The 13393-nt window shown below is 40.5% G+C and overlaps 1 protein-coding gene across 4 annotated transcripts in view; it reads right to left on the reverse strand.

Moving 5' to 3' along the window:
* Positions 1-13393, reverse strand: part of LOC126109872 (pyruvate kinase-like) — a 146078-nt gene that overhangs the window by 27089 nt on the left and 105596 nt on the right. For all 4 annotated transcript variants that reach the window (XM_049914940.1, XM_049914941.1, XM_049914939.1 and 1 more), the window contains 2 exons: positions 10365-10551; positions 837-1046 (listed from right to left, as the gene is read on the reverse strand). In XM_049914940.1, the coding sequence (XP_049770897.1) occupies positions 837-1046; positions 10365-10551 (397 nt within the window). The remainder of the gene's footprint in view (positions 1-836; positions 1047-10364; positions 10552-13393) is intronic.

The following is a 13393-nucleotide window of genomic DNA, read 5'->3' on the forward strand; positions in this document are numbered from 1 at the left end:
AGGCCTCCGTTCTTTCATTAACAGTGAATATATTCCCCTACCTTCATCCCTTCTTTTCAGCCAGGGTCGATCCCAACAACGTCCGACTTTCCGCTTTTGTTGCTGTTCTCCCTAACCCAAAGAATTTCCGTCACTGCCAGGCCAATACCTCCAAAAACAAGTGGATCCTTCATGTGCAATATATGCTGTTTAAATTTAAATTTCAATATACACATACCTGTGTAATCAAGTGTCTTATTATAAAACTGTTGAGCCTGTGATTCAGAACAGAACAATAAGAGGTAAACAACTAATAAATAATGGTAAAAAAACAATTTATTATTAAATAGGAACCTTGAGTTCACAGAAATAATTTGAACGTATGACACTCCAGTATATCATATGGTCGCCCTGGAGTTGCGCGCGGTAGAATGAACGACTTTACAAGACATCGGACAGTTCTATTTTCTTTTCGCATGAATCACTTGCCACTCACACGTATAATCTACTGCTGCGTGCTAGGTATGTCCTGCGTGGATGGTATAATAGGTTGGAAGTGAACCAGTCTGTAGTTACAGGTATGCACATTAGGGGCACTGGTGCATAGGGATACGGTTTAGGCGCATCGTGTAATATGGGCTTAATTTCCCCCCCCCCCCCTCTTTACATTTATTCTATCTTGAATCTGAACACAAATAAATTATGAAACTATGAACAAAGAGAAAATGACAAAAAATTAGCTTACTCACCAGGTGTTCAAGAAACTGTTGAATGTGAGATACAGAAATTAATTTGGTCTTTAAAGGGTTAACAAACCCTGCAGCTATGTCGATACACTCGACTACTAGGAAACTTACCCATGACACTGCGTATCTCCTGGAGAGCTGCGGCATTCCGTATGAATGATGCGAACACCATGTCCACTTGCTGCTCCACACCAAACAGCAGGTCCTTCTTATCCTTCTCAGAAACAGCTGGCAAGTCTACAGGGAGGCCAGGCAGGTTAACACCCTTGCGAGATCCAAGCAATCCTCCATTTTCCACAGTGCACACCAAGTGAGGTGGGGCTGGGAACAAACAACGTATCATGTTAAGCTGTGTAAGGAACCGTAACATCAAACAGCAAACTTTTAGCTCATAAGAGATGTGAGTATACAGTAACACACAAATATGAAAAATTAATGGTTTAAATTAATGTACACAGTGTAGCTACAAGAAAAGCTAAGCTTTCATGTATATCTTCTTTGCACGTGTTACACTTTAAGATACATCATGCAAATGTGCCAGTAAAATTTTAAATAATGACATAAATGTCTGGTGTTCAAAGTGTTAAGCTCTAAACGATAGTCAAACACACTGTGATTTGAGAATTTCAAAGGACATTCTCGTACTTAACATAATTTACCTTGCACAAAATTAAATTTACTTTGAAAGTAACGCTTTTCAAACCACCATTCCCAATATTTTCCTGTGACCTGTTAGAATTTGTTTCACCAGTTATCAGACAACACCAGAAAACAGGTGTTACTGCCCATGCACAACTACGATGACGTAGGAAGCCTGTACGTATATAGCATTTACAGATCTTGCATAGCATTAGGAGATCTTACATTATGTCATAAATGAAACAGGACATCACATGATACTTCGAAAGCATCAGAATTTCGTAAATAATACTGAAATACATAATTCGGCTTAAAGTGTGTCCAGATTCACAATGATTTTTGGGATGCAAATTTTCTTGGAGTACTGGGACTGTATTGTCTCTTGTTAGGTTCTTTATTATGGCGTAATGCCATACATGCCGGAAGATGAAAATGTGCATTTGAAATTTAGCAAATAGTTGAAACTAGCCAATGGTGTGGAATGAAACATTTCGTTTCAAATAAATTTACTGCCACTGTGAAAAAGACTAATGAAAGGCAAATTTCTTTAGCGCATAGACAAAAATTACTTCATTGTTCTGCAAGGCGATTAATGCTTTGACTGCCAAGAATGTGAAAATCAAGATCAGAAAACAAACTAATAACTATTTTAGCCTTGTGTAATTATGTGAATTATTTTAATTTACTTGATAGCTCCAGGCCACAGAATTATATTTTGTTTTCATTTAACATGAGAGCTGTAAATAAAGAGTAAATAGCAAAATCACTAAAAATGGAGACTATTCCCTCCCCACTACAACTCAGACTGCTTTGTGCATGTGCGAATCAAGCAGCTTGGGCACACCAGAAAAATTTCTCCGGGTAGCATCTGGCAGCTTGTTGCTACTGCTGATACAGCTAACAAACTTAACAGCCACACATCAAGTAGGCAGACGTGGTAGAAGGTACTGCTCATATGCGACTCAACAGTGCACGTGCAACAGCCCACTAGCAACTCTTCAAACGAACTTTATGTGAACAGTTGTGACATTACAGTCATCGGAAGCAAGTTGTTGTGAAGAATTGCATAGTCTTCGTCCTGTAGCCTTTGACACATTTCGCTGTTGGTAGACGCTTATGCGTGCACTGTGTTTTGTTGTGGTAAATGGCTCATTTCCTTTGGACTTCAGTTTTATTTTAATTTTTTGTCTCATTTATGTTTTATGGCAGCAGTATTGTTCTGCAGTGGCAGGATACAGTCAAATTCTCTATTACAGTATCATTTCTTACCAGTCAAAATCACGAAAATTTAACTGAAAACTAAAACGATGAAAAATTCCCGGAATTCTAAAAAATTCTCAGGTTTTTCCCGGTTTTCTCCCAAATGAAAAAATTCCCGAGTTTTTCCCGGTTGTCTCAGGGTGTATACACCCTGTAGAAACATTCATATTTAGTTATTGTCGACCTAAATGTACTCGACACCATCTCTACAGCACTCCATGCACATTTTTCATTAATGGAAACAGTGCTGTTAAGACTTCCTCTGAGAGCTCCTTGATGGCACACACCACTTTTCCTGCTGTGGTGGACTGAAATCTTATTCCTTCTAATGAAGGCTTGACTTTCATAAAGATAAATCAAATGGTACTAGTGTAGTGGTTCCACCTGCTTTATTTCTTCTTTTGTTGTCCTCTGTGTTTATGTACTGGCTGGAAAATTGGGTGTGGAAGTCAAACATGGACTACTTCAAATGATGTAGCCCACAGATGCATAGCTGGGTTTCACTGTCTTTCTTTCACTTTTCTCAACCCCCCCCCCCCCCCCCATATACACATTTATATGGCCAGTGCACTATTGTTTAACTTTCCATAAGCCTCATTAATAGTTTGCAGATGAACATCCACATACTGCTGCAACAGTTTCCTGTTGAACATCTATGAGCAGTCAAATCTAACCACAAAGTTCACAGTTCTTTAAGAATAATCAGGTACATATGGAGCCAAAACTTCACAGTTTTTATACACGGCCTAACTGTTTAACACTTATTCCACAGTTAAGTTGAAGCATTGCTGTTCTAACAAACACAAGTTTCTTGTCAAACTCTGCTGTAGACTGACTGTCTCGTGACCAAAAATCGGGCCTTAATATATCATCACAATAATCGGTGCTGCAACTACACATTGTTTAAAGTTAAATTTACAGAAGTAACTAATTAAATCAACTGAATACATAGAAAAACTGGTTCTTTTTAACAGTTTCTTCTTCTACAAGGGTTAAGCTCAATTATGTGTTTAAATCACAAAATTAACAAATGTAAGTATGCAAACATACTTTGGACAAAACTGTTAATTACCTTGGAATAAGAGCCAGCTTTGCTAACATGTTTTTGAATAGAGCTAAATAGATCCTTTAAGGTTACTAGTATTTCGTCTTCCAAATGTTTAAAATTAGTACAGAATTTATATTTGTTTATAGGTCAACAATAGAATTTACGTTACGAAACAATTACCGATTTCACCCTGTAACAAAAGATACTAACTAGGAATAGTCAAAATAAATTAGAAAATCAAATATATAAATAAAACTAAGCACAAAATTAGATCTGGTGTTATGTTCTTTAAAACTGAGGGTCAATCTTTCTCTTATATGAAAATGCAGACTATACTCACATATGTTAATGGGAATTAGTTAAAAGAAAAAGAAGAAATTTAAGGAGGCAGATGGCAAAATGGCAAAAAAAGAGGGAAATTAAAATTATCCCAGCTTGCTTAGTCACACTGGGTCAGGAAAATAATGTGGGTGGTCTAACACTGACCTGCTGTACTTCGTTAGAAACCTCTTAACAGAAAATACAGACTCGGCTGGTGTGTTGTCTGACTGCACAGCTCATCGCTTGTTCTTACACAATTCAGGCCTTTTTCTTTCTTATTGTGTCTCAGAGCTGACCAAGAACCTCAACAAGCTAATGTTGATTAATACAGGGCTATTACAAATGATTGAAGCGATTTCATAAATTCACTGTAGCTCCATTCATTGACATATGGTCACGACACGCTACAGATACGTAGAAAAACTCAAAGTTTTGTTCGGCTGAAGCCGCACTTCAGGTTTCTGCCGCCAGAGTGCTCGAGAGCGCAGTGAGACAAAATGGCGACAGGAGCCGAGAAAGCGTATGTCGTGCTCGAAATGCACTCACATCAGTCACTCGTAACAGTGCAACGACACTTCAGGACGAAGTTCAACAAACATCCACCAACTGCTAACTCCATTCGGCAATGGTATGCGCAGTTTAAAGCTTCTGCATGCCTATGTAAGGGGAAATCAACGGGTTGGCCTGCAGTGAGCGAAGAAATGGTTGAACGCGTGCGGGCAAGTGTATCTGGACATGCTGGAAAATTGGCTCATGCCACAACTGGAGACCGACAGCGCCAACTTCATCTTTCAACAGGATGGTGCTCCACCGCACTTCCATCACGATGTTCGGCATTTCTTAAACAGGAGATTGGAAAACCGATGGATCGGTCGTGGTGGAGATCACGATCAGCAATTCATGTCATGGCCTCCACGCTCTCCCGACTTAACCCCATGTGATTTCTTTCTGTGGGGTTATGTGAAAGATTCAGTGTTTAAACCTCCTCTACCGAGAAACGTGCCAGAACTGCGAGCTCGCATCGACGATGCTTTTGGACTCATTGATGGAGACACGCAGCGCCGAGTGTGGGAGGAACTTGATTATCGGCTTGATGTCTGCCGAATCACTAAAGCGGCACATATCGAACATTTGTGAATGCCTAAAAAAACTGAGTTTTTGTATGTGTGCGCAAAGCATTGTGAAAATATCTCAAATAATAAAGTTATTGTAGAGCTTTGAAATCGCTTCAATCATTTGTAATAACCCTGTAGATCAACCTTTAGGAAGCCGTTCAAGATACCCGATTCCATGACTCCATCACTTTAAATCTCGATTTGCTCATTCGACGTTTTTTCGGTCTCCGTGAAGTTGGGCCCTTCCAATGAATGGATTGGTGCTTAGCCTCTGGATCATAAGTGAAAAACCAAGATTTTTTCCCCCAAGAAATTAGGATCATTTTCAATTGTTTTCAAAGCAACAGTAATCGTTTTCACATGCTTATTTTTGCTCAATCAGGAGTATTTTTGGCACTAGCTTGCATGCACTTCTCTCATTTTAAATTCGTTATGTAAATTTTGCCTTATGCACTCTTTGTTAATTCCTTCAGCTTTAGCAGTCAACTGAATACCTAAACAATGGTCAGGTCGAATCATATTACCTACTTTTTTGATATTGTCATCTGCGTGACGTTTAACCACTTAACGATTTTCTTCCCTTCAAAGTATGTTCAAAGTGTTTCTGTATTTTTTTTATTAATGAAAAACATCCTATAATGAATGACATTAAATAAAGAGATATTTTGAAGTTCAAAATAATGAGTTACAAAATTTTGTACGTCACCAATAATAAAATCCTGAGTATACTTGTGTACTGGACTTTGACTAAAATATCCTGGCACTGGAAGTCATTTTTTAGTTTCTGTGTAGCTGCAATGTCAAACCATTTATATCATAATAGTTTCCTGTGAACGGAAACCTTGTAGAAGTTGGCTCGAGCACAGTGGACATATTTATCTCTTACCACTGCTAAACACTTGTCACTCAACTGACGAACAGTCTATACTTTCAGTCTCTGACGAAGTAACATCACATTGTTCTTCACTTTCCAAGCTGGTTAAATTCAATGTCAAACTCAGGACCAATAGAGCCATCCTTTCTTGTAAGCACTGCTTAAAAAAACTACACAGGAGAGAATCTGAACGCACACGTTTTGTTGTCAAGTATCTGAAGTCGCACGCAGTAAAGTCAGTATCTAGAGGCAACCACTACGACCTAAACACGACAGCAAGCTACAAATTTAGGACCAGATGCTCTCTAGCAGCCAAACACTGAACTATCCATGCTGAAACGGATATATTTGGGCTTTCATTTTTCCAAAGGTCTCTTCTTAAGTTGGCCAAGTATAGTCTGCATTTTAAGTTTCTGTTAAAATAATAAAAATGAGGTAACTCGTGGTTTCATGTTAAGGGCATCTCGTGCGCAAGTCATCTTCAGTGTCTTCTCACCCATCTTGGAAATGCTTGAACCACTCAAAAACTTGTGTACGTTCAAGTCTTCACCATACACTTCTTTTAGTAACAACAAATTTCAGTAGCTTTTTTTTCATGTGAAGCTTCATGACACTACATTGCTCTATTACTGCACTTATTTCTCAAGCAAAATAAAACAACAGCTCTTGCAAAAACAAAGACCCCACACACTGAATTGTCTACTAACACCAGGATGCCACATCCATCTGAGAAACTCTGACAGCATCCGTCCCATTATTTTATAGCCACGCCTTGTATAATGCTGTCAGTCAGCCCATGTTTAATATAACTAATGATTCTCTGGTAGTTCTTTATTAATGCAGTCTGTTATTAATGTTAGGGATCATTCTAACAAACTAGTGTAAAAGTTTGAAAGCAAACTGACAAGACAGCAGCTCCTGGCAGCTCCCCACTCACATTGAAAGCCAAGTCAAAAGACTCTCTTGCTAGTTAACAGCCAGTGTTCTCTACTTGCAAATCTAAACTGAAACAGCAAATAGACATTCCTTTCCATGGAAGACAGACCCAGGCAAGCAGACATTGAACAGAAGATGATAAATTATTATATTCCACAGCCGGTACACAGTAACGTTACCACGTGCACACTGAAGGATTTCAATCAGCTACAAAGTAAGTAACAATATCAAACTTGCTGCCAGATTAAAACTGTGTGCCGGACCAAAACTCGGTACCTTTGCCTTTCACGGGCAAGTGCTCTACCATCTGTGCTACCCAAGCACGACTCACGTCCCATCTTCACAGCTTCAATTCTGCCAGTACCACGTCTCCCATCTTCCAAACTTTACAGAAGCTCTTGCTCCTTTGTCAAAAAAATTTAAGGTAGCTGTAGTCATACACTGAAGAAAAAAATGGTATAGGCACATGTACTCAAAGAGATATGTAAACAAGCAGAATATGGTGCTGCGGTCGGCGATGCCTATATAAGACAATTAGAGTCTGGCGTAGCTGTTAGATGGGTTACTGCTGCTACAATGGCAGGTTATCAAGATTTAAGCAAGTTTCAACGTCGTGTTATACTCTGTGCGTGAGCGATGGGACACAAAATCTCTCAGGTAGCAATGAAGTGGGGATTTTCCCATACCACCATTTTACGAGTGCACCATTACTTTCAGGAACCTGGTAGAACATCGAATCTCCAATATCGCTGCAGCCGGGAAAAGATCCTGCAAGAATGAGACTAATGATGACAGAAGAGAATTGTTCATTGTGGCAGGAGTACAACCCTTCTGCACACTACTGCAGATTTCAATGCTGGGCCATCAACAAGTTTCAGTACGTGAACCATTCAATGAAACATCATCTATATGGGTTTTTGGAGCCGGGGGCCCACTTGTGTATCTTTGATGACTGCAGAACACAAAGCTTTACATCTCCCCTGGGCCCATCAACACCAACATTGGACTCTTTATGACTGGAAACATGTTGCCTGATCAGACAAGCCTCTTTTCAAATTGTATCAAGCAGATGGATGTGTACGGGTATGGAGACAACTCCACGCATCAATGTCAGGAGGGGACTGTTCAAGCTGGTGGAGGCCCTATAATAATGTGGAGTGTGTGCAGTTGGAGTGATGTGATGATGGTGATGGAGAGGCTTTTAAGGGCGCACGACGGCATGGTCTTCAGCGCCCGCTCAGTAACAGATTGAGAAGAGTGTCAAGAAAAGACTCAGAACAATAAGATAAAACAGAACGTAAGACAAGAAACTAGCTTGGAAAAATATGTGCCTACCCACACCGAAGTGTGTGTCGAAGCATGCCGCTAGCAGTAAAACATGGACAACCCAGGAAGAAAGTGGTAGAGGGAGGTAAAACAATATAGCAGATGGTAGTAGCTGGCTGACCACAAGGAAAAAGGGAGGAGCTAGTCACTTTGCAATACACTAAAACCTCCAGCCTAAAAGTTTAGGCCAGAGTTCAGACACATCACAAAACTTTAAAACCCTAGACACACACGTCTCATTAGCTAAAACACAGGGCAGATCCCCATCAACTTGTGCTTCTGCCATTGCATCACGGTATAAAATGCAGTCTGCTAAAGTGTAACGGACAGAGATGTGCACACCACAAGCATCATAAATCGGGGGATCCTCCCGTCGTAATAGAAAAGTATGTGTGAGAGGACAGTGCCCAATCTGAAGACGCGTGGGGGTCACTTCTTCCCGCCTGAGCACCCGGCAGGAGGTACGCCACGTCCGAGTTGTTGACTTCGCCAACCGCAGTTTATTGGCCGTCGCCGCCAGCCTTTCTTCCTCCCACAACTCCATACACTTCTTGTGGATTGCAGAAATGACAGACTGCAAGGGAATAGGACACTGGACTACATCCTGCTCTCTGCAGGACTCCTCGGCAGCCCAATCGGCCTGTTCATTGCCCCATATTCCTACATGACCAGGCACCCAGCAGAAGGACACCACCTTACCCCACAGTTGGAGCAAGTGATGTGGGACCCCTGATGTGTGTAGATACGACTGACACGTGACAAGTATGTAAGCATCCTGTCTGATCAAACTGCATCCACTCGTGTCCATTGCCCATTCCGAGGGACTTCGACAATTCCAGCAGGATAGTGCAACACCTCACACATCCAGAACTGCTACAGAGTGGCTCCAGGAAAACTCTTCCGAGTTTAAACACTTCTGCCGGCAACCAAACTCCCCAGACATGAACATTATTGAGCGTATCTGGGATGCCTTGCAATGTGCTGTTTAGAAGAGATCTACACTCCCCGTACTCTTATGGATTTCTGGACAGCCCAGCAGGATTCATGGTGTCCATTCCCTCCAGCACTACTTCAGACATTAGTCGAGTCCATGCTGTCGGGTCCTGTCCACTCGTTGCTTATACTGTGCCCAAGGGATGCTGCGTTCTCAGAATGATATACAACAATTCAAGCAAATAACATTAGTAGTTTTATTTCAATAAAGCAGATTGACAATACTCAACTTTGAATTAACGACAGTGTTGCAAGCGATGGGCGAGTCCTTTGCTATATACAATGTACAGGCAAGATTGACACGCAGTTTGTGGATCACTAATAACTGCTATTGTAGCGTTCTCGGCTAGGCCTGTGCATATACTGTCCAAATACTGAGCCAATACTGAGTGGCCAACGCTGGCAGGAGCGGCACTCCTATTCTCCTCCTCTTGTAGAGGCTGCTCCTGCCAGTGGTGCAGTCCTAATCAACACACCATTGGCTGACGTTTCACCGCCTTCTCTTCTCTTGTGTTTTTCATCTTTGTTCCGACACTTGTGGTTATGCCGGAACACATGCCACGTCTCATTGTGACACTTCTGCATGCTCGCGGGGGCCCTACATGATATTAGACAGGTGTACCAGTTTCTTTGGCTCTTCAGTGTATCATAAACAGCTACAAAATCATATAAACGTACGTATCCGAAAGTAGCAGTAGACACCGTTTGATATAGCTCAAATCAACAAGACTTCTTTAAGGAGCAGCATTGCTACTAATTTTATTATGCAATTTATACCCATCACACATAAATAGCTTTTAGGAGAGTAATTGCAGTTAATTGTTAGTATAACTTAACAGCTTTAAGTCTTTGTAATTAGTTAATGATGTTATCTCCAGGATGGGACCTTTAGGGAACTATAAACCCTAAATTAAATTTATGCTTAATGAATTTTCAGCTCACTCCTCACACACAGAAGTATTGTCTCGGATACTGCACCGCATCTCAATTTCGCCAATGAGTTAACTTTCTCTCGCACTGAATTTCTGTGCCCAACCTACTGATGAAGATGGAGGTCAGCAAGGTGTTTAGACAGACGACACAGGAATTTGGAAAGTGACGTATCGCACACATTTGTTTTTACTCACCTACAGAGGTGCAGATAACAGAAATAAGTCCGTCATCAATGAAGATGCGGTTTCCCGGCTTCACCACTTTCAGGATGTTGTCGTAGTCCACGTACACAGTCTCAGAGGTCCCCCTCTCCATGTAAGCCTTGTCTGTCGTCAGCTTTATGGACTGGCCCTTCACCAACTCCACCTCAGCTGAGCCGCCCTGTTGTCATAAAACAGTTACACAATGAATTTACAAAGTGTCAAGAATTTTTTTCAACATTTTCCCTTAAAATTAGTCATCAAGTGAGAAACTTGGCTAAACAGTATCACATGCACCATAATTATTTTATAAAAGCTCTCAGTAAATGCAATTCTTCAGCACTTAAATTTTTTTGCAGCCTCATCCCTTAACATTAATTAAACTCTTAACATATTTAATCACGAACAGGCATGAAATACAGCAACATACAGTAGGCTTTAAAAATCAAAGCAATTTGCAACATGAACAGCCACTACAGTGGTGGGAAACTTGCAAAAGTTTGACAGATTTAAATTTTAGCATTTAAAAATTTGTTTCAATGAAAAAACTTAGAAGACTAAACAGGAAGTTAACATAGTGCTGACAAACAGTATTTTCTACCTAGGAAAATAACTAGAGTGATCTGAAACCAATATATTTAAAGGAAGCAATCAAAATATGCCTCAAGTAATCATGTACACCACTAAAGATTTAGATTATGAAGCAGAGATCATTAGAAATTTAACATAAATGAATAATAAAACAATATGTCTGCTTGTGTCTGTAAATGTGTGGATGGATATGTGTGGATGGATATGTGTGGATGGATATGTGTGGATGGATATGTGTGGATGGATATGTGTGGATGGATATGTGTGGATGGATATGTGTGGATGGATATGTGTGGATGGATATGTGTGGATGGATATGTGTGGATGGATATGTGTGGATGGATATGTGTGGATGGATATGTGTGGATGGATATGTGTGGATGGATATGTGTGGATGGATATGTGTGGATGGATATGTGTGGATGGATATGTGTGGATGGATATGTGTGGATGGATATGTGTGGATGGATATGTGTGGATGGATATGTGTGGATGTGTGCGCGAGCGAGTGTATACCCGTCCTTTTTTCCCCCTAAGGTAAGGGTAAGTCTTTCCGCTCCCGGGACTGGAATGACTCCTTACATCTACATCTACATCTACATTTATACTCCGCAAGCCACCCAACGGTGTGTGGCGGAGGGCACTTTACGTGCCACTGTCATTATCTCCCTTTCCTGTTCCAGTCGCGTATGGTTCGCGGGAAGAACGACTGTCTGGAAGCCTCTGTGCGCGCTCTAATCTCTCTAATTTTACATTCGTGATCTCCTCGGGAGGTGTAAGTCGGGGGAAGCAATATATTCGATACCTCATCCAGAAACGCACCCTCTCGAAACCTGGCGAGCAAGCTACACCGCGATGCAGAGCGCCTCTCTTGCAGAGTCTGCCACTTGAGTTTGTTAAACATCTCCGTAACGCTATCACGGTTACCAAATAACCCTGTGACGAAACGCGCCGCTCTTCTTTGGATCCTCTCTATCTCCTCCGTCAACCCGATCTGGTACGGATCCCACACTGATGAGCAATACTCAAGTATAGGTCGAACGAGTGTTTTGTAAGCCACCTCCTTTGTTGATGGACTACATTTTCTAAGGACTCTTCCAATGAATCTCAACCTGGTACCCGCCTTACCAACAATTAATTTTATATGATCATTCCACTTCAAATCGTTCCGCACGCATACTCCCAGATATTTTACAGAAGTAACTGCTACCAGTGTTTGTTCCGCTATCATATAATCATACAATAAAGGATCCTTCTTTCTATGTATTCGCAATACATTACATTTGTCTATGTTAAGGGTCAGTTGCCACTCCCTGCACCAAGTGCCTATCCGCTGCAGATCTTCCTGCATTTCGATACAATTTTCTAATGCTGCAACTTCTCTGTATACTACAGCATCATCCGCGAAAAGCCGCATGGAACTTCCGACACTATCTACTAGGTCATTTATATATATTGTGAAAAGCAATGGTCCCATAACACTCCCCTGTGGCACGCCAGAGGTTACTTTAACGTCTGTAGATGTCTCTCCATTGAGAACAACATGCTGTGTTCTGTTTGCTTAAAACCCACATCCTTTCGTCTTTCCCTCTCCTTCCCTCTTTCCTGACGAAGCAACCGTTGGTTGCTAAAGCTAGAATTTTGTGTGTGTGTTTGTGTTTGTGTGTGTGTATCTATCGACATGCCAGCACTTTCGTTTGGTAAGTCACATCATCTTTGTTTTTAGATATAATAAAACAATTATCCTCACTCATACTAAAAGGCAATACAATGAGAAAATTGTTATGTCCAAAACAGTGCTTTCACCATCATGAGCTGTCTCCATTATGCATCATCAGTACTTAACTATTGTTAAGACTGACAACATGGGAAAGCAACTGTCTCAACTATATATCTGTCAATTTATTATCTTTCAACTATGTTTAGTTACTTTTATTATATCGACATGTCTTGCATCATAGTAAAATCATCAGAAGGGAGGAATGAAGAACTTACTAATTATATAAACGTGAACATTAAACAAACTTGAGAAATCCCCTGATAACATGAGGGACTGACAGGTAATATTAGAAGTTATTTGCATTTCTGCCATCTTCCACAATATTCTATACTGCTTGTCCAATTTGACATATAACTCTTGGATACATCTGAAGTTTGTCATGTTTTCCAATGAGCACAGTTTATCTAATTCATTATGTTACTGAAATCTCTAAACAACTATTTTTTCGTCTTTGCTTCATTCTCATGAAACTTAACGGAAAAAGTCCAAAAACACATTGTCATGACAACTGATAATGAGTTAAAAAATTATTGCTTTCTATTATTTCCTCACATCAGGGAGAACAAGTGATTTAAAAAGTTTAATCAAGCTAAAAATATTATATATACAAGATTTTTAACTATCCACATTGCAATTTTACCAGGTGTACCAG

This window comes from Schistocerca cancellata, chromosome 12 (assembly GCF_023864275.1).
Source record: "Schistocerca cancellata isolate TAMUIC-IGC-003103 chromosome 12, iqSchCanc2.1, whole genome shotgun sequence".
NCBI classification, from domain to species: domain Eukaryota; kingdom Metazoa; phylum Arthropoda; class Insecta; order Orthoptera; family Acrididae; genus Schistocerca; species Schistocerca cancellata.